General features: G+C 41.4%; 1 protein-coding gene across 2 annotated transcripts in view; it reads right to left on the reverse strand.

The window, feature by feature from the left end:
• Positions 1-2,999: 2,999 nt before the first annotated feature.
• LOC108236275 (AT-rich interactive domain-containing protein 1B) overlaps positions 3,000-21,898 on the reverse strand; it is a 156,158-nt gene continuing 137,259 nt past the window's right edge. The window contains exons 9-21 of one of the 2 annotated variants that reach the window (XM_017416831.3): positions 20,144-20,268; positions 19,027-19,112; positions 16,723-16,902; positions 16,044-16,262; positions 14,471-14,690; positions 10,945-11,086; positions 9,846-10,015; positions 8,842-8,974; positions 8,627-8,746; positions 8,428-8,503; positions 7,189-7,924; positions 6,856-6,986; positions 3,000-6,129 (exon numbers count right to left, since the gene is read on the reverse strand). In XM_017416831.3, the coding sequence (XP_017272320.1) occupies positions 4,333-6,129; positions 6,856-6,986; positions 7,189-7,924; positions 8,428-8,503; positions 8,627-8,746; positions 8,842-8,974; positions 9,846-10,015; positions 10,945-11,086; positions 14,471-14,690; positions 16,044-16,262; positions 16,723-16,902; positions 19,027-19,112; positions 20,144-20,268 (4,135 nt within the window). In that variant the 3' untranslated portion in view covers positions 3,000-4,332. The remainder of the gene's footprint in view (positions 6,130-6,855; positions 6,987-7,188; positions 7,925-8,427; positions 8,504-8,626; positions 8,747-8,841; positions 8,975-9,845; positions 10,016-10,944; positions 11,087-14,470; positions 14,691-16,043; positions 16,263-16,722; positions 16,903-19,026; positions 19,113-20,143; positions 20,269-21,898) is intronic. The other variant, XM_017416840.3, reaches the window with a different exon arrangement.

A 21,898-nucleotide genomic window follows, 5' to 3' on the forward strand; every position in this document is an offset into this window, starting at 1 on the left:
GGTTTCCAATGCACGGTCCGGGGGCTGTCGGGGGGTTCATTAAAGGGGGGGCAGGGGCGTGTCCAGGTAGAGGCCCAGGGGGGCACCAGGGCTATGCATTTACTGCCAACCCCTCCCGGTTTTTTAGCAATAAATTTCACAAATCACTGGTTGTATTTTAATAAAACTCTCAGAAAGCAATCACTGGGTATTCATCTACAACTGATTAACTTTTTGGAGCCATCCAGACGACCTAAGCAAATACAAAAATGGCTATGCCCCTGTCAATTTTACAGATACTGACCGGAAACTTAGTTTTCTGGCAGCTGAGAGCCATCCCCAACATGGCCTCTGAATGCTAATAGATCTTTGTAAAAAAAAAAAAAAAAAAAAAGACATTCAAAGCAAAATTCAGTTCCTATTTCATTTAGAAATGTGAACTGAAGAGACACTTCAGGGACTTGAATAGTGACTGTGCTGTTCCCAGTCAGTAATATCAACATATAGAGCAGGTATTGGGTGGCAAATCTGCATAATTGTTTTACTTTCTGCCTTTTCTAATTATAAAAGTGAGGCCATTGCAACAAAAGCTTAAACCTTAATCAATTTTAATGGCCAGCTGGGGGCGACTGGACTTGTTTCAGGAACAACTCAGACTGTGTAAAAAGCCGGAGAAAATTGATCCTGGTCCTCATTTGATTTATTCCCTCTGCAAACATTTTTTTCACCTAATTGGTCTTAAACTTTATTATCAGGCATTCTTCCGAACAGCATGATGTTAATTTTTATAAAACTGTGGTTCTTCCATAAAGGGGATAATAAAGCAGGGTTTGACGAGTTATGATTTCTTCAGCTTTCGTTCACTTGTGACATTTTAATACAGAAACAAACACCGGAGCTGATATACAGTGCGCCAGCTGTGGCATTGCAACACAAAAAGACACTCTTTAGCTCAGGAAAGGATTTTACACATCTATTATTAACCCAGTGACATCTATAAAACTAGGCAGAATACTGTAAAGGACAGAGATGCATGAATTACTAAAATGGATTCATATATGCATCTCATATGAAAGAAATGCAAGTTAAAATTGTATTAACATCTATCTCTCTTACTGTCTTGTTTTCATCTCTTTAGTGTTATCCTTTGAAGCAACCGTTCAATAAAAAAAGATTAAGATTACCTCAGATTATTTACCTGAAAGCACACAGAGTAAATACTATCATATAAACTGTATCGCCACTGAAGCAGCTTCCTGTTCAGCTTGATTAGTACGGCATCAACCTACATTTTGTCATCTGTCCTCTTCCTAACACCTACATACACAGGCACACATGCACGCCTCCTCATTTTGCTCTGAGGCAGTCCAGTGCCATCGCTCCCACAGCTGTGCACGTACCTGCCTTCTCCCGAGGGAAGTCTGGCTCTTTTTCTGCGTAATTTCAGGACGTTTCATTATTCCCAATCAAACAGCACGCAGAATGGAAAACACTCTGACTTTTTTTTTTTTTTTTGCTGTTTGAAAGTGTGATGCTAAACGATGATCAGATTGGAAAAAAAAAACGGAGTTGAACTTAAGATGCTTCTGTCGTGCATCTGCAAGGAGAGCCGGATGGGCTGGCACCTCTGGGCATGTTAAGCAATAAGGGGCCCATGCAACACTGAATTTGTTGGAAAGCTTTGGATGTTTTTAATGGCTGCTAATGATCTGTTGCCCCTCCAGTCTAATTCCTTCAGAGTGGGGCTCGTTAAGCAGCGTAATGATTATGGAAGAAGCAGTTTTTGTGTAAGAGAACACATGTGAGAACAATGGAAATCAGATTCCGCCAAGGACCCATCCATGTTTTGCACAGGAAGCTAGACCAGGTGAAATTAACTTCATCGTTAGGCTAATGTTACTTAACAGTTTTTTTAGTAAGGCATAAATCTTCAACACAGCCTCAACATAGCTTCAACCACATACTGAAATGGTCAGCACAGTTTTTTTTTTTGTTTTCACCCACATTTGTGGTGAGAGGCAGCCCAGTGAGGTAGTCAAGGCCAGCGATAGACCCGTCTTCCCGCAGCCGCCACATCCATCCTGTCAGAGCTCGATGACTCAGCTGTTCAGAGGCGCTGAAGTGTGGGTGGGTTTCTCCTGTTTGGCTACCTACATAGAAACTCATCCCCCACCACACAAGAAGTACAGAAACCTACTTTGCCCACTCCTGAAACAGCACAGCTAGACTTGAAATTTGAAAGGGCATCAAAATGCGCATCATCACATTATCACCCACACACTCCTCCTTTGACTTATTTTGAGGTGTCAGTAACACTTTAATAAGATGAGGATGAGCGAGCGAGCGAGCATCTTTCTGACAAATGACCCAGCTAACAGTCACGGTTTGAGGCTCAGCCTATAAACGGACAGATTATTGCTTGTTATCAACCCCAGGAATGCTCTTATTGAAGGCAACCTAAAATAGGATTTGATATGAAGCTCGCAGCTCCCCTCTCCCACTGACAAAGGGAGGGAAAGAGACGCCAAATTCCAAGTAAAGGAAGTAACTATTCTGGGAAAAAAAAGACTTTCTTGATGTTTTACAGAAGCATGGTGAAGAATAAACAGATTGTCTTGTTATTTGTGATCGTGGAAATAAAACACCTGTAGCAGAACACAGTTTTTGGTTTTCTTATATTTTCCATTATTTATGTGCGAGTTTTAAGAAACTGTAACATTTAAAGCTATGATGGTTATGAAAGTGATGAATGTAAGGAAACAAATTTAACATGAAAACTAAGCGGAGTTGTATTCCTGTGAAAGCTCTTAAAAAACTGAAGAAAAAAAAACAAAAAACAAACAAGACACTCCCAGTAACTCACAAAAGTGGGTTCCTTATTTAAGAAAAAACTAAACTTAAGATCCTCTTATCCATGAATGCTTTGGACTCCTAAACGCATGATTTATCAGTGCTGTGAGAACTGAAAAAACAAGCCACTGCTCTGATAAAACCTTCAATAAAATCACAAAAGCGATAGCTCAAGTAAGCAACTGATGTTTGTTTATTGGCCTAGGATTGTCAGGACATAATGCAACGTCTCCAGTGCTTAACAATGTTCATTGTACATTTATTTGTGACATGTGCAGCACAGAGTATAAATGTGTATACGGAAGAAAAGACGAGGAGTCGTACGAAAAAAGGCAAATTTTACAATGACATTTCATGACATTTTGAAGGTTCTTTTCACATGTTTTTGTAGAGGATTCAAGAATAAGCCAGCTGACATGAATGTAGGACTGTAACAAAAAAGGAAAGATGTTCAGTTTTCTCATGGAGTTATCTTCTCACCCTGGCACTTTCACATTTAATTACCAAAGCGATTGTTTTCTCAGCTATAATACAATGCATACAAGAATTTTTACATTGAAACATCATCTGCCATGTTCAAATATCTGACCCAATTAACAAAATATGTACAATAACAATACCAAATTTTACCAACAATAAAAGCATTTGTTATAATAGTCTCAAAGTTCCATCTCCTGCTATGCTTGATGGAGACTGAAAGAGTTGTGTGCATTCATTGCACAAAGGTTTATATACACAGTGATGAAAAAATACAGACATAACACAATGGTGCCAGAAACACAAAGTTCAACGGTAAAAGTCAACGAGGCTGTGACTGATAAATTAAAGACTTATTTCTTGACAGATGCTTTTCTTTTTTGTTGATTGGCTGGTGCAATGCTGCCACCTCCTGGCCTGAAGCACGCATGACGCTTCACATCCTGCTGTTTTCGAAAGGGACAACTTGCTCTGGTCCTATTGCACAATTTATCTTCCAACGATGGAGACAATATACATTTCAGTTTAAAAAGTCTGTTTTTTTCATTCTCCCACACACAAACTGTTGGCCAAAAAAGTCCAAACATATGTACAGTGTCACGTTTTAAATAAATACGCTTCGTTAAGAAAGTGGTGATGAGCATATTTATACTTATAAAACTGAAAACATCTCATCAACCCAAAAGGAACCACATAATTCAGCACCAACATCTGGTGGCAGCTTTGGCTGAAAAAGTAAATAAACAAGAACAAAAAATAAAAAGAAGGAAAAAAAAGAAAGAAACACAATCAACCAACACATACAAGTATTAAATATTTGTATTAAAATGAGCTTTCAAGTCCCAAACCCAATTTCTTTTCAACAGGGTCCAGAAGCTATACATTTATAGAGTTAATTTTCTAATGTGGATATTTTCTTTTAAAAAACACAAACATTTTCTGTCATTTTAATAAATAAAAATAGAAAACCACAGGGATATCATTTTAACCTTGGTGTCTGCCGTGTTAGTTCTGCTTCTGCTTCTGTCATAACTTCCCTAAGTGAAACAGAACTTGGCAAACGATCGCCACCACTCCTGTGTTGAGCACCGAGGAAATGGAGATGTCTAATAATCTGCTTTCATACAGTACAAACTCTGTCTTGTTCTCTTCCACCTTAGCCATGGCCAGCAGACCCTTAGCCGCTCTGCACATCATGTTTATACTAGGCGGGTCCATGGGGGGGTGTCCGATGTGCAGCAAGCTGTGAGGATTCTGCTGGTATTGTGCCATGCTGACTCCATCTTCCAAGAAGGCAACCAAATTACCCACGCAGCCTTTCTGCAAGGCGATGGCACGGGCCGCTGTCGGGTCTCCCTGTGCCAGGTGGGAGAGGACAGCCACTGCCATCTCCCTGTACACCTGCGCCTTCCTCTGACCCACGCAGCGCACCAAGATGGCAAAGAGTTTCTCTTGTCTGCTAAAAGGGGGCGTGGCCAGGATCAGGTCAACGTTACCGTCCTGGATGCTCAGCTTGCAGAGGCACTCCAGAACCAGCCTCTGGGGACTGAGCTGGGAGTGTGGCGCTGCCGACGGGAAGGGGTCCTGGGCTTCAGCTGAGGGGCAAACCATCCAGTGGAGAAGGCCGTCCAGGATAGGAAGGCAAATAGTGTCTGAATAGGAAGAAAGATCCAGGTGACCCGCGATATTGGCGAGTGTGACCATGGCGTTCTCCCTGAGCAGACTCAGACACTCCCACCACCACTCATCTTTGCTACTTGACAGCTCGCGCTCCTGCTGCTCGTCTCTCTGATAGCTCAGGGCCATCCTGTTCCTCTCTGGGTGCACGTGCTGCAGCAGAAGCAGCCTGCCTAAAAGGAGAACTAGAGCGGGATGGCGTGACATCTCCATGTCATTCCCAGGGATGAAAGACAGACTCCGGACAATGTTTGAGACACAGAGGCATCTCTTGGACAGTGAGTCCTGCCAAGCGGAGGTGGTGCAGAGCGGAGCCTCGTCCAGGCAGCGGGGCTCGTCCTCCAGAAGGGTGATGTGGTCGTCCTCCCCATCTGGATGCACCCTGAACGGGTAAGATGGCAGAGAGCGTGCCGGGTGGGCATGAGAGAGGGCGTCAACCCTGGCACACAAAACATCATCAATAGTAGCAGTGATATGCTTCAGCAGTTTCCGATTTTCCATCTTGTCTTCTTGTTTGTCCTCGTTTTTTGCCTTTTTATCTTCCCTGACAGGTGGTTCACTCTGCGGTTCAAAGTGCGTCTGAATGTGTGCGGTGGAGTCCCCCCCGCCTGCCTGCCAGTGTTGAAGCCCACTGGTAAACTCAGTGATGTAACCTAAACGCTCAATCAGGTCTTCAATCAGGTCGCCTTTGTGCACAATTTTTATGGGGAGTTTATCATACTTGCTGGCTTGTTTAGGTTTAGGCTCTAAATCAGCGGGAGGATGGTCTGAACTCTCCTTTTTAATTTCTTTTTCCCTCTCTTCTTCTGCTTCTTTTTTGTTATTCTTCTCCTTCTTTTTCGGACCAACATCTGAATCCTCCTTTTTGCCGCACACCTCAGCTGGTTCTGCAGGGGCAGGTGGAGCTTTCTCCTCTGTGCCTGCCGTCTGCTCCTCCTGCGTTTCTGCTGCTGAGGATGACTCAGGTCCAGTTAGGGCGGTGGAGTCTGTTTCTTGATTAGGGGCAGGCTCTTCTGTCTGGACAGAATCCGAATCCAAATGGTTTTTATGAGCCATTGTCCCGACCTCAAACTCTTCCAGGATACCAAAAATCTCAATCAGGCACCGGCGGAAGTACTCCACAATTAACTCGAGGAATCCAGGCAACTGAACAAACAAGAATTCAATATCAGTATCAATAATTCACCAAGAAAACAAGAAAAAGAAACAAACAAAGACGATCTCTTACAGTATATTGATCTAAGTGGTTGTGAAAAATAACAAAGAATTACAATATACACTCACCAATACACATTTGCATGACATCGTTTGTTTAGTTTGTCACTGTTTTCTCAATTGAACAACATCTGTGTAACTCCTCAGATGTAAGTGTGTGGAGAATAAATAATCAGTGTATGTGCCGATGGTGCCGGGGCTGCTGAAGTACCAGGCTTAATAAGTTTTAATGATTTAACCCACATATGTTACACTAAAAGGAGAAATTTGCTCAATTCTGAAAGAAATCTATATACAGTAACCATGCAAATAAATGTTAAATGTAGTTTTGATTTTATTTCAACTTATTTTTAGATGTTAGACTTGAATACTATCAACAAGAATCAACCATTTAACAAACTGAATCCATTTGTGTTATGTATGCATATTTTTATTTAAGTCAATCAAATATGTGCATAGTTTTTTGTAATGTAATGGGAGAACTTTGTTAGTTCTAGTTAACTGTTTACAAAAAATTACAAGATTCTAAATCTATTGGACAGAATTAAAACGTTATATGGCATACCGGTGTTTCAATCTAATTAAAACTTCTTTAAGGGTTTAAAAGAATCTGCTCTGTCAGTCATTAAAGGTAATAACTGAGCAGGCTGGTTTTACCTGGGACAGGTTGAAGGAGGCCACGGTGCTGTCGTCGTACAGCAGGATGTTGATGGTGTCTAAAGCCCAGGTGCTCTCCGCCAGCAGGCCGGACTTTAGAGACATCATTACACGCCAGGCTTCAGGTGTTCCTGAGGTTCAAATATCAGGAATGAAGCAGCTTTGACAGACTTTGTTCAAATCAGACACGGGGTACTGAACACTTCACTGCAGATTATCTAGTTCTATGTAAAAATGACTCATTTCCAGCTAGAGTTAGTTTCATACGCTGAAAAATCCTGCCTTAAATCAGTTTTACAAACACCTAATGACATAATGAGAGCTCTGTCTTACCACAGTCCTTAGAGTTGAGTTTGCGTCGAGGCTTGAGAAGTGGTAAGGTGGCTTCAACTGACCCTGGGGGGTAATTGAGGTCCCTCCTCAGGTTTGGAGGAAACTGACCAATGGGTCCACTGCTCTGTGCGCCCATCATAGCCAGCCCAGGTTTAGGCATCTTCATGGGTGACATGAATGGGGCTTTACTGGGGGACATTCGAGGGTCCATTGAGCGATGAAAGGGCCCTGGGCTGGGGGCTCTAGGCAGATGATTGGCCATGGATGGGGAGTTGGAATAAGATGATGGTTGGCGTGAAGACAGGGGGGTCATGCCACCTGATGATGACATGTAAGGAGACTGGCGGTGCCACTGGTCCTGCCCGGGCCGACCGTCCATGTCGTCTCTGCAGATGGAGCCATACGGCGGCATTTGTGATGGCGGTCCTTGTCTGCTGTGGTAGGGATAGCCAAGGTCTGTTCTTGAAGGCCACATGTTCGGCCCATCAGCAGCGGGATTAGGAGTGGGGCCCCCACCCATCATACTGTGCTGGCTCTGGCCCGATGGGGCCATACGGTCGCGATGGTAGGGGTAGGGGAACTGTCCCTGGATTGGTCTGTGTTCTGGGCCTGAGTACCCACCACCGTAGTGATTGTACATGTCCGGCTGCTGGTTGGTGTACTGCATGGCGTACATGTCACTCTCATGCCTCTTGGGTGGGGGGCCATACATTCCATCCATTTGCCGTTTGTAGCCCTGATGAAGCAAAGATCTTCTTAGTGATGACTTGTTCAATGAAAACACACTTCCATAGGGCATGTATTCTCATAATTTAAACAATTACTACCATTACATACATTTAAAATTGTAATATTTTATGTACACATCAGCTTTCTGGTGATATGACAGTACTGGGCACATTTACCCCTCTTTATTTTGTGGATGTAAATTACCTAAATGTGTGGACAAAAATATAGAATTATAGGTTTACTTTTTTTATTGTGTGCTAAATTGTGGTGTCAAAATATATAGCATTTTTCTTATCAGTTGCTAATTTTCATCTTAGTAATATTTATCATAACAGAAGTGATAACAAGAAACAAGAAAATAAAAAAGAAAAGAAATTTTTCAGTATTGTTTATTGAATAATGCTATTCATTTGAAATCTTTGTGTTAAAGTTTTCTTGCTAAAAATCATGACATTTAATATAACTGTCAGATTAAGCATACTGAGAGCAAAGTGCTGAGCTGTTTCCTACCTGTTGCTGTGGATACATCCCAGACGGATGCATCCCATATGGCATGCTGGAATACTGCTGGCCATAACCATCGTGTCTGCAACACAAGGAGACAAAGCTGAAAAAGATGCATCTCTCACCAGTTTATAACCAACAAAATCCTTCAGTAATGTGTTAGACTTTTATGCAAACAGAAGCAGCTAAATATGAGCTCACTGACCTCTGCTGGGAGGGGTATCTGCTGGGAGAGTACATGCTGCCTTCACTGTTGGAGTGCCCCATGTTATTCTGACTGCCTGGGGGGCCCATGGTCCCCTCCATCCCCATCATATGGTCTGATCTAAGGATTAAACAGAACAGCCTTCCGTCTTAAAAAAACAACTAATTTTTTGATCCAGTTCTTCATATTCATCACCAGAAGCTTTGTATGCGTACCTCCTGTCATAGCCTGACCCGTACGGATACTGTGACCTTTGACTCATGCTTAGGCCTGACGGCGGCCGACCATACATGTCAGGCATACCACCACTGGGCATCTGGCTTGGTATGTAAGGATCAGCTCCTGCCACTGTAGAAGAAGAAAGGAAGGAGGTTGAAATAAACTCGAAGAGAAGACGGAGTTGGATGGAGGAGTTTGACTCGCTGTGGTGACCCCAGAAAATCAAACAGCCAAAAGAAAAATAAGCAGATGTTTTTTTTTTGTAATACCAATACAAATAAACAGAAAAATAAAAATAGGAGCGTAAATATGTAGCTTTAAATGAATAATACTGTATTTTTACCAGCAGGTGGCAGCATACCTCTATGAATATTCTCCACCTATACTTTAGAGTCTAAGTGTTGTTATGCAGCTACCATCCACCACATTATTCATTCAGACTCCATTCTCTTCAGCCTTCAGAGGAGCCGCTGTCATTTCTGAAACTACTGTTTGTTCTGAAAACTAAACCACACGACTTGGTCAAAACAGGTGCATCTCAGCAGGGTGGGAAGGATGAAAAGGATGAGTGGAATAAGGATGAGATGAAGGCTAGGCTACAGGAACATCAGACGAGATGGTGGGTTTTTGATAAACGGATGTGTGGTGTAACAAACAGTTCTTATCTCCGTTAAGACTTTTAGTAATAAAACACACAAACATCTGTCCTGATCTGGGTCAACACGGTGATTTGACAATAAATTAGACCAACGAGACACATAAAAGACAAATGGCTCCGGGACACATGTGTCATTTAGAGAAAGAACCGTGTAAGTTTCAGATTTAAATCTTGTTTCATCTAAGTTTGGTGAACATAATTTAATATGATAAAAAAGACTTTTTCTTTTTTGCCCGTAGACAAAAAAAAAAGCAAAAACAAAAAGAAGTGTATTCACATAAAGCACAATAATAAAAAAAAGTCTGTTTGGTGAGTGGCTTCCACAGCGTGTGCCTCACTCACTCTTCCTCATCCCTGCGAAGGGGTCCTTGGCGTCGTACTGCATCCTCATCATCATGTCAGGCATGCTGAGGCCCTGCTGGTAGGGAGCCGAGGGGGGCAGGCTGGTAGCCCGCTTCTGAAAGGCCGGGTCGCTCACCTCCGAGAAGGGGTCCTGCACGCTCACACTGCTCCTGGACAAATGAGGAAAACGTGGAATTATGGGAGGAGTGCACATCATGGACAGAACAAACAGAAGTCTGGTGAGCTCTGAGGGATAAAGAAAAAATGTTACATATAATTATTTAGTTAAAAGCAAAAGAATTAATTCATTACATCGGTTATACATTTGATCCTTTTTAATATAAACTGCAATAAATAATGACCTAACTGTATTAGTTATCGACTCCCTATGCTCCTTTGTAGTTTAACAATTAATAGAATCTATAAATTGATGTGTAAAGTCTGAGCAAAATCTTTACCTTTAAGATGAAACAATCCACAATGTAAAAACACCAAGGAATAACCTACAGTTTTACCATGCTATTATATTTAAAGGTATATTTACATGATTATTGAAAGTGTTTTATTTTATATTTTTTTACAAAATGAAGCAAAGTCTTATGTTTTTAGGTAAACTGTTCACAATCACGTTAAATTATCTTGAAAGTGAGTAAAAATGTGCAAAGTAATAATTAAATAATTAAGCCCAAGCATCTCAGTTCTATTTTTAACTAAAGATTGTTGTTTTTTTTCCCTTTAAACTGTTTATCCTGTGTCTAAAAAGGCTTAAAAGACTAAACTGCAGGCATTGTCGTGGTTAGACAACACTTGTTAAATATGATTTTTCTCCCTTTCACATTATATCATGAAGAAAGCAAACAAAAGCCTTTGACTCTCCTGCTAGGTGTTGCATACAGCTGTCATGGTTTATAATTAAAATCAGCAGAGATGAAGAACAGAAAACTCCAAGTCTGGATCAAGCATCTGAAATCAAAGATTTGTTTTCTGCTCCTCATTAAACTGGTTTTTGGAGACAATATATACACTGTGGGTGAGCATTTAAAGGAATTAACAGCAGCAGAGCCGCTGAAAGCAGCTGATTCAGTGGAGGCTGTGGTACCTGTTGGGGAGCAGCGGAGTGACTTGTCCCAGCGGGGTGGTGGCAGGTGTGGGTGGTTTCAGGTCGCCGACTACCTCTGCTGTTGAGCTGCTGCCAGAGGACTGGGGCGTCTGTGGACCTTGGAGAGAGCCGCCTGAATTAGCTGGGAGACCAAAGAAGCATTATTACTAAACCTGAAGGATTCTCAGAGTTCTCCCTAAAAACTGTTGCTCATTCAGACTGCAGGGGTACCCCACGTCCTCTGCTGTGATCTTGAAGCTGGTTCGAGTTAGAGCGGCCATAGTGGGATTTCGCCGCAGCAAGGTGCTGTATTAGGGAGATAACTTTGGGCTTAAGTCCAAAGCACTCAGAGTGATGCCTGACATGAGAACTGAGCCGAACAAACACACTGCACAAGGGTAGAGGAGATGGGAACACGGGGACTGTTGAAGAGAGGCCAACAGAGGAAGGAGTGAAGGAGCAGCAGGCACAGCAAGGAGAGGGGAAGAGAAATTTGCCCACTTGAGCCGTAGAAGCAGCACAACAATTAATTTGAAAGGTGTTTAAAATTCGTTTAGCTGGTTTTTATTTGGTGCACTTTGAACTCGGAGCTCGAAGGCTCAAATAAAATAAAATTTAGTGTCTAAAATTTACCAACACACAAGCAGACACTTTAGAAATGCATCCACTAAACGTGATTGAAAAGCTTCAGAAAGCTTGTGCTGTTAAAAGCCTGCTTGGGGAAAAAAAAAATACTACCCTTCACAATGAGATCCAGACTGAGGTTAAAATTGGGTTAGTGTGCTCTTTTGTTATGACACCACATTTCTGTGAAATTCTCAGCTCAGATTACTGGGAAATTATAGGAGCGCAGAGTTACAAGAGCCACGCACACAAAGAACCCCCCAACCAGATAAAAACCAAGTGATACAAATTCCCAGAATGAATGGAAAATGGGAACTGTTCCAGCTAAAAGATGACAAAGACAGTGAGAGAACATGAAAGTGTCCTAATGAGCATTTAGCGTAAGAAGCCTTTCCCTGGAACAGCCTCAGTGGCCTCTCCCTGCGCCACATTTCCTCAGAAAAAAGCCCCCCGTAAAACTTGAGCTTTAAAAATTCATGCTAATTCTGAATTATTCAATGATACCCCCTGCCTCTTCATCACAGGAGACTGAGAGGAAGAGAGACAGACAGAGGTAGATGGAGTCCCATGATGATGAGGAGAGGTAGGAAGGAGGGCAATGACGGGTCAGCGAGCATTAGGGATTCTTCACTTCCTGGGCTATCCCGGTGTCAGACTAAATGAATATGCACACACATGCACACACGGGGAAGAGGAAACAATGGTGGGGTTCGTCAAGGTTAAGAGGTTTGCCATTCTTCAAGAGCAGGTGAGCAGTCAGACAGATCTGTAAAACAGAGGAGCGGAGGAATGAAGATGGAGACGAGTGTGAACTTAAGTGCCCTTTGCTCCACATTTAGCAGAAGAAGAAAAAAAAATGACAAAGAGAAAAAAAAACGTGTGTGTGCGCAGAAGACATAAAAGCTTGCATGTGTGTCAGCGGGTGACATAATCCAGTGGAGTGGTAGTGGTTAAAGAGGGAGGGAGGGATTAAAAAAAAAAAGTCAGTCAGCTGAGCTGGTTTTGTGAATGAAAGGTGACGGTGAGGTCGAGTTTGTTTATGTTCTACATTCCAGTCCTCATTAATCACTCCCCACCGCATGAACACGCTCACACTCCTCGCCACCCCCACCAAGCCGCCGGACAGACTCCTTCAGTGACATCACTGAGCTGTCAGTCTATATATAGGTTGGCAGGGAGTCAGGAGGGCAGTTTGTACAGAGCTGACAGTGGAGCAGAGCCCATCAACAGCAAGAAGCACAAAGGGAACAAATGGAGGTTTTCTTACTTCAAGCACTTGAATCTGTCAAACTTCTGTTTTTCCATTACAATATTTATTTCTAAAGTTTTAACATCATAACTGCGTCTATTACCTATCAGATTGTAGGCAAGTCTAAGTGCGTAAAGTTTCCCTTCTTATAATGAAGATAGTAGATTTAAAGTTATGATTGTAGTGGGGCTTTCAGATCAGTCCAACCAGAGGAGACAAACTGCAGCAGAACTGTCCTGCAGAAACCTTGCTCCTGTCAGCTTTTACATCATATGAATTGAGGCTTTTTCTGCAGCTCTGGCAAAATTCAGACACAATTTATACTCATTGTAAATCCCTTCATGTCCATCGGGGATCACGTCAAGCTGGGAGCATCTCAGAAGTGGAAAGTTTTAAAGGATGAAAATCAGCAAAACAAAACCTTAAATGGCTGATTTTACACCTAAATAAGCACTAAACCAGCTCTGAATGCTGGACATACAGTATATGTGGCAAAGAAGAAGAAGAAAATGGGTCCAGGGAAGGTTTAAAACACAAGAGGAAAGAAGCTCATCTGAAGGTTTTGTTTGTTACAATTGTAAAAGTCAGATTTCATGTCTAAAATGGCATCGGTGTCATTATAGTAGAGCTAAGAGTTCTGTTCTGTTCTTGCTGTATAAAGACTGCCTGATCTGTCAGGTGGCAAGAAAATATCCAAGGCTTGGTGCCTTCATTTCATCAAGTGCTGCATAAAGAGCAGCTTCGAGTTATGATTCATCTGCATTTATTCAAAGACAAGCCTAAAATAAAAAGAACTGGACTGTCACATTATGAACTTCCTGTGAAACTTCTGTTTAGATCCTCCTAATGATGAGAGGAAGCCTGAATGATAAAGTCCTGTGAGAGAGTTGGAACATAAATGTATTTAAATGTGTTTATCTGCGTCCGTGTTCACTATATGAGCACGTATGTGTGCATGTGTGAATGCAAATGAAGGCAGATGCTCTTTCCTGCCCTCCAGGAAAAGCAATCTGCAGTGTCTCAAGTAGGTGAAGAGCTCCGGTGTCCTATTTAAAAGCAAGGGTCACTTTTCTCATCTCCTCTGCAAATTAGAGATGCGACCTCACCTCTCCATTCGCACCGAATCTCCCTCACTTCATAATTGTGCGCAGGGACACGCGGTGTGAAACGGGTAACTCGCAAACAAAAAGCACCTTTTGTGTTGTGGTAGTGCACCAAAATAATATTACTTAACCTCCTTGTGCTGTAATCAAATAAAGGCAAGTCTCAGGTTGGAAGTGCAAGGAGCAGTTGTGTCATAACTCACCTCTATTAAACTACAAATCATCCTATCAAAACAGATAAAACCCAAGAGAATCGAGTGAAAATTAAGTGGAGTTAATGCACTTGTGTAGTTTTTTCTCCTGCTATTTTTATCTTGAATGGAAGAATAAATATAACTGAAGCCTTACAAGCCATGTCACTGAAGGGTCAGATTATAGAGAATTTGTTTCAACTCGTGAATGAATCTGATGCATCGTTTCAAGTGAGATTTAAGGATGGAAACAACTTTGAGTTTTGGTTCACAGAGGAAATCTGGATTGATCAACAGCATCTGTCATGTGGCCGCTGACAGATGGGCGAGCCATTAATAAAATGGGAGAGAAAGCGTACCAGGTGAGGGCGGCTGGATCTTGACCTGCTTCCTGCTGTCCCCTTCAGTCACGCTGCTGCCGCTGTTGCTGTCGGCCGGCGGCTCCTCTCCTCGCTCCATCTTACACTCGTAGGCGAACAGGAACTGGATGTACTGCTTCTTCAGGGTGCTGGCAGAGCTGCTGGACGTACCGACGTTCAGGGTGCTGGACAGCTCGCGCCACTTCTTGTTTTTGTTCACCTGAGTAGTTTTAACAGATTGGGACAATCCCATATGAGGATAGCATTGATAATGATGGTATTTCGTGTTTAATTTGTTGTGCTCATGTCGTTTTGTCAGAAAGTAAAGTATTATGAAGGGTGATGGTTTTTCAGCTGTTTTATTTATTTTCTGATGTTTTGTTCAATTTAACTACTTCTGCATACTTTGGGCCATTCTAACACTCATACAGTGTATCAAATCGTTCAGCTCATTCAGATGATGGGTGCTATGACTTTTTTTTTTTTTGCAACATTTATATTTTTCAAAGTATTAAACTTTATATACAAATATTTTCTCCATAGAAATACAATACATACAAATCTCATCAGCTCCTTCCCAAAAATTATGCTGTTTAAAATTGGCAAACATGCAGATTTCTAGTTTTGAAGCTAAAATTTTACTACTTAAAGGATTTAGTTACTTTTAGCTACCCTTTTACTGCTTTTATGTAGTTTTGCTACTTTTAGCTTCTAGCTAGCCTTTTCCTACATTTAGATTTTAACTAGCTTTTTGCTCCTTTTAGCTTTTAGCAAGTGTTTTGCTCCTTTAACAACATCTTCAACAAAGTCAGTGTTTATACTGCGTTTTCACAGAAAATTAATTTTCTAGTTTTGATTTTGTGGTTTTAACATAAAAACAAATGAATACTAGGGTACAATAAAAGCTTTATCTATGCTCGCCACCTACTTTTATTCTTGAGCTCTTTTTTGTGTGGTTTGAGGATCTATTTATTGTTTCACGGAGGAAAAACTTCAACATTTCCACATATTTCAGAAAACCTGTTTGTTCAAGGGTAGAAATGATTCATACAAATATTAATATTATATATATTTTTTATTTTGCTGTGAAAGAAATTGACCTGCTAGCACCTTTGGGGTGAAACGGAGCACCACACATGAGCCAGGGCTTATTGAACTACAATTCTCTGCAGTCCGGTTGAATAATCTCGTGTGAAGCCGTTGTGGAGGATGTGCAGCCACAGAGTGCTCATGCTTTTCTCTGCAACTCTTGGTTGTCCACTTTAAAAACTTGCAAGACTATATTTAAAACTTTTTTTCTTGTAAAACACACAGGGTCTCAGATCCACGAGTAGGTTGTTCAGAAATAATTTATGTATCTCTTTCTCTTGAGCACATCTCTTAACATTTTCAAGCGCGCCATGTGCCATTTAGCTACACGGCGTACTGATGAAGAATACTAAAGCAGCATGTGTAAATGATAAGAGGGAGGTGGCTTTACTGCACAAGAAGCAAAATAGGTGCTATTTTAAGGAATGCAACATCTTTTATCCCTAATATTATCCCACCATCTCTACTTCAACTCATGCGTTACCATGGCGAGGCCTCCGATCTCCCGAACAGCCATGTAGAGCTTCCACAGGTCCAGTGGTTTCTTGCCCACAACTGGAAGCTGAGTGACAGGCGTGCCCCGCTCCTCCATGAAGGTCAGATACCGCTCCACCCAAGCTCGCCTCTCGGGCTCTGCACCCAGCTCGTACAGCCGGCTGATTCGCTCGCCGCCGATGGAGGAGGAGGAGTTTGGGTTGACTTTCTGGCGAAAGACAAACGATAAGAAAAAGCTGAGTAGCAGAGCAGAGAAGCAGTAGCACAATACACAATTTGCAGTTTATTTTCCTGTTGCTGTTTTCTGCTACAACAACCCACTCAACCAGTCTCGATCATTAAAAATTTATCTGTTATTTATACAGTGTGAACGGCTGATTGACCGAGTAAAAAATAAACACTTCTTCAGAGCCTTTGGTTCAGAGTGCAGCCTGTGTTTTAGCAGATTTACATGCCTTTAAATTCAAATTGATGAACGAAGTTTAATCCTAAACAACGCCTGGCTTTAGTTCAGGTTCAGAAACATGGTTTTGATTAGAAAAAAAGCAATTCTGTTACACGCAACAATTACACAGTTTCAAAAACACTATGTAAAACTATTAAATTTTGCATTTATTCGGCCAAAGTATCTCCACAAAACCATCAAACAAACAAGTTCTCGTTCTTACGGGGCTGGAGGGGGTCTTGAGAGGCCAGGGTGGGCTGCTGATGCTGTCGCTGTCATCTCCGTGGTATGAAGACAGGCTGGCGGGGCTGGGGGAGAGGGGGGAGGGCATGGGTAGGGTCCCACCTGGAGTGGCTGGCTGGGACGCGCTGCTGCTGTTATTGTTCATGTAACCATCCTGAAGCTGTTGAAGTGACACCAGTGACATTTCAGGGAGATGTATTTAACTTTATGCTCCACTGCAGCCGCTCACCAATGCATCCTGCTTTTAAAACTTGGTCCAAAACACAAAACCAGCATGAAACACACTGCTGTGTTTGGGCTTCGATAAACAGCAAAGAGTGCTTGTAAAATATAAGGATTTGAGAAACTTAATTAAAAAAAAAAAGTCAACTGAACACAGCACAAAGAACACATAATAAATGTTACCAATTACTCTTTTTTTCTTTTTAAAAAGTACGAGTTTGATGCTTGAGACACATTTAAAGAAGTTGGAACGGGGTAATTTAAGGACAACACTTTCCAACTTCAAATTTAAAATACAGATATGGTTTGTAGTTTTTTCTTTACAATGCACAGATTGAATGAAACAAGTTTAGATTCCATTTCAAAACTATGGATCCTGTCTGGCTGAGTAAAAAGGTGAGTGACCATCTGACCCCTTACCAGAACACACATTTAAAAACCGAACAACATGTAAAAATCTTTAGTGCAGTGTTACCTGTAAATAAATCCCCCAAATTCTTCCATATTTAATAAAAGAAGAACTGATTTTGCCCATCAGTAAATATGTTTCTGTCACGTTACTGGCGTAGATCTAAAATGACCATTTTAATTTCAACAGAAATTAATAAAACCAGTTTTTTTTATTTATTTGGCATTTTTGTACCATTTTCAGTGAAACAAAGACTTAAACCGGTGTGCAAATTAGACATTTCAGTTTTAGTTATATTTAAAACAGCATTAGGTTTTGTTGTTTTTAAAGAAAATTAGGTTGTACAAGCTTTTATGGTAAAAGCTATGCATAAATAACTTTCTCAGTGATTTCTTAATCTATATTTTTATATAGTATGGTACAAAACAGTTTCATATTTCTAAGCATGATACAATAAATGCAGGTTTAAATTATGTGTGAGTACAGCTTTTAACAAGAACTATATTTTATGCCCACAGTAGATGTTACTGCGAATTAGTGCACATTCTATAAAAGGAATGGATCAATTTGTTGGCATAAGAGATTCAACATAAATGCAAATCAAATTGATACAAATTCCACTTTGTGTAAATCACTCCGTGCTCATGAACATACATCTGTGAGCAAGTTTCTGTTGGGTTCTTCTGTGTGTGTGTAAGTGTGTTGAAGACACTGCAAAAGAGGGAACAACAGCTTGACAAGTGCTTCTCGTCTGCGTACAGAATGCTCATGTCAGCAAAACCTTATCTTTCTGGGCCTCTCTTTGGCTGTCTCTCTGTCTGAATCTCTAACTCGTTTTCTCTTTCTTGGCAGACAGATCATCTCTTCGGGGAGCACTGGGGTTCTTTCTGGCTGCTCGGGCTGCCTTAAATAATTCAAAAGGCCCTACTACCGTAATCAGCAAAAGAAAAGACAGGGATTTGGAGGGAAAAGTCGTGTAGTGGTTGTGATGGAGGCGTGAGTGCATGTGTGCGCAAAAAACAAGGGGCGGGGGCAGAAAAGAGCAAAGAGCTGAGTTTTGTTGTTGCCGAGCTACTATTGTAGGTCAAAATGAGAAATCAGCATTGTGTATTGAGACAAAACGAGGCGCAGAGGAAGAGCTGCGCCTGTTGTGGAAGTGAATCGCAGAGTGCGGGTCTTCTTGTGTTCATCTGCACTGTACGTTCTGCGTCTGTGTTGTGTTTGAACGCGCGCGTGTGTGTGTGTGCTGCAGATGCCGAGCCCTCGGTTTCCCTTTTAGTTTCTCTCTTTATTGCAGCCCGAGCTGCTGAAACATCAGCAAGTGGAGAGTGCTGCGGGCAAAAGCAAAGCGAGGGAAGCATTAAGAATGGTAAATGTTAAACAAATCATTAAATATGGTGGGAAAACAACAGAGAGAAGAAGCCCACTGTGCTGAAGCAGCATGGGCTGATCAGGTTTGGATTAATTCATTTAGATAAAAAAGCCAAAACACAACTAAAGGCCTAGCATTCCTTGAAGTGGGTCATCAGATATTTTTCTAACAGACACACAAACAGACACTCCCACAAACATCATTACTCGCTTTGTGTCTTTCGGTGGCAAGCGACAATAAATGATAATAAATTATTAAAAGTAAGAGGGTTAGGGAGGTACCTTTGGTTTGTGTGTTTCGCTGTTGGGGCCGCCATCATCTTTGACGTCCAACTTTAGTTTACCATCTGGGCTCATTATGCCATCTCCTGAGAGACCAAACAGGAAGAAGAAAAAACATTTACAAAATGTATTCAGACGATCCTTTTTACAGAAGTTTACAATGCTGAGACAAAAAATTACAAGCAGAGTAAGCTTCCTATGTAAATTTAATTTGATTTTAAACCCTCCTTAAGTTTTGAGTAAAGTTTTATAATTAAAATGTATGCTTTCAGAACAGCACATATATAAACTTTTATTGCCTTACTTTTAACTCTCTAAATCATACTTTCTTTGTTTAGGATAAAAAACTATTCAACATTGAGGTATACAATTTTGTTGAAAAAGTCACAAAATGTCACAGCTGCAATGTTTTTAGGTTTCAAGGTCTCTTTAGGCTCGTCTGACTGTTCATCTCAAACACTGAAAACACAACACAAAGAACTCTAATTAAAGCAAACTGAGCTGCTGTATTCTCTCAGTTTTGGAGAAACTATTCACATTTTCACAAATTCAAAAGGTGATGAAACAATAGAAGATTTGCATTCAAAAGAACCTGGCAGCTGACATTACGCATATCTTTATTATGCTTCTATCCGAAGAATTTAAATCCTACTTTTAATAGTGTCACCTGCATATTTCTTCATAACAGAAAACAGTGTCTTGATGCAAGGCTTCCCTTTTATTTCTCTGTAGTGCGCTGCAGTTAAATGGGAAAAACTAACGCTGTTTCACTGTGCCTTTTGGCACTGCAGTTTGTTTGTTTTAAATACTGGACATTTTTTACTTCAAATGTTAGCAGCCTGTTTTAATGGGACTGAAAATATTCTTTGATGTAAGTGAGCAACAATGCAGCATCTATAAAAATTAAAAACAACCAGTAAGTTTTGCTAAAATGCTGCAAACATGGGCTCAGCTACAAGCAAAACAGATGAAAATTATGAGCTGTAATTTAAAATCTCAGCTATCAGCATTTGGATTATCAGTATGTATTTTCATAATTTGTTTGCCAGCTGAAAATGATCCACACTTCAGTAACAGACTGTAAAATAAGCTGTGCTAGTTGACATTAATTAGATACCTGAAGGAGGAATACTGTAGCCCGGACCTTGTCCGTTTCCTGTAGCTGAACTATTGTTGCTCGTTGGCTGAGTGTAGGAGATGGCGCTCCCTTGGTTGATGCTTGGGCCTTGGTAGTTTCCCTGCCTACCACACACAGAGGAGCAAAATGTTATTAGATCTAGCAGACATGAATGAAGTTAGAGCCGCAATGTAATGACAGGCTGTGGGGAGAAGCCGGTAACAGTGGAAGCTGCAGAGGAACAGAAGTCACATAATGACAGAGATGATATTTGGCAGTCTGTCACTGCCGTCCTCCTTTATGGCTTCAAAAAAAAAAAAAAAAAGAAGCATGTACTTCTGAAAGCCATGCTAAAAAGACACAGCATATCCCTGATCAAACAAACAGCTCTTCTAAAAGATTTAGGATGAGCACGTAGCATCAGAAAAAAAAAATATCTTGCTGCTGTTCTCTTCTACTAATCCCCCCTCCCTCCTTTCCCTCTCGTTCTCCCTCTTCTTATCCCACAAGTCATAATTTAACTAATTAAGGTGTGCTTTTGGAGAGGATCTTGTTATTTGTTGCCATGGTGACGGCGGAAATCAATGCCGCTCACTCAGCCTCCCCTCTCTATCTCTGGCGGCTCATCACATGGTGTTGCAAGTGACATCAGAGGGGGCTTATCTGCAACCTGGTGAATGCTAGCCATTCGTGTGTGTGTGTGAGAGAAAGAGAGAGAGAGAGAGAGTGAGAGAGAGAGAGAGAGAGAGACTAAAGGCAGAGTGTAGCATTTCATGCCAGATAGGCCGAAGGCTGAAAGGTAACACTGCGCTTGGAACTATTAAGTCCATCTCCTGATGAGTACCGCCAGGACAACCATGGGAGAAATCAAAGATACAAAATGGAGAAATAAAATGTGAGGACACAATAGTACAGTCAAGAAATAAAAGGCTGAGAACTGATTGTGTGTTAAAGGAACAGAATGATGGAAGCAAAACATGACAGGACACAGAGGGGGAGTAATTCTGGTGCAAGATGTAGCGCTGTTTGTGTGTGTGATTTACATGTCAGTCAATTCTGGCCTAACTGGCATCATTCTTTCTTTTTACACACATCATATAATACCACATGTTGGAAGCGATGCACATTGCCTGAGAGGAGGGATTGGTTTGGTAAACCTCCCCATAATCTCATCTCACAGATGTAATTAGTCATAGAGCACGGCTGATGATACATATGTAATCCCTCTATGGGGGCCGAGGTGCACAGGGGAGCGACATGGTGAAGAAACACAAAATCCACGCTTATCTGTCCCCATTTCCCTACAAAGAGGGGGGAATATAGACTCCTTCAGTGCTGCCTACGTGTTCCCTAAAAAGCCTCGCATGAGTCAAGACGCAGAAATAAATTCACTTTTTGATTGTCGCACCTTTTTAAGCGAGTCAGAAATGTGTTCTGCATGCAGACTCACAGAACAGAGAGTCTAGAGACGTTGAATACCTTCACCTAACTCGTCCGTACTGTGAAAAAAATAAATAAAATGTCCCCCTCATCCACCTTAAGCAACAGAAGCACAAACTCTCGTGTGAATACTGAAAAATCCAAATCAACAACAAGAACAACAACAACATCGGTTGGTGTTTTTCTACTGTGGCGCTCTCCCATTATGACTAATTCATGTCATAAAAAAGCCCATTAGAAAGCACTTGATGGAGGCACTGCACAGCGTTTAATCACACTTAATATATGCATGTGCCGCTATCGGGGCTGGGGGGG

This window comes from Kryptolebias marmoratus, linkage group LG10, assembly GCF_001649575.2.
Source record: "Kryptolebias marmoratus isolate JLee-2015 linkage group LG10, ASM164957v2, whole genome shotgun sequence".
NCBI classification, from domain to species: domain Eukaryota; kingdom Metazoa; phylum Chordata; class Actinopteri; order Cyprinodontiformes; family Rivulidae; genus Kryptolebias; species Kryptolebias marmoratus.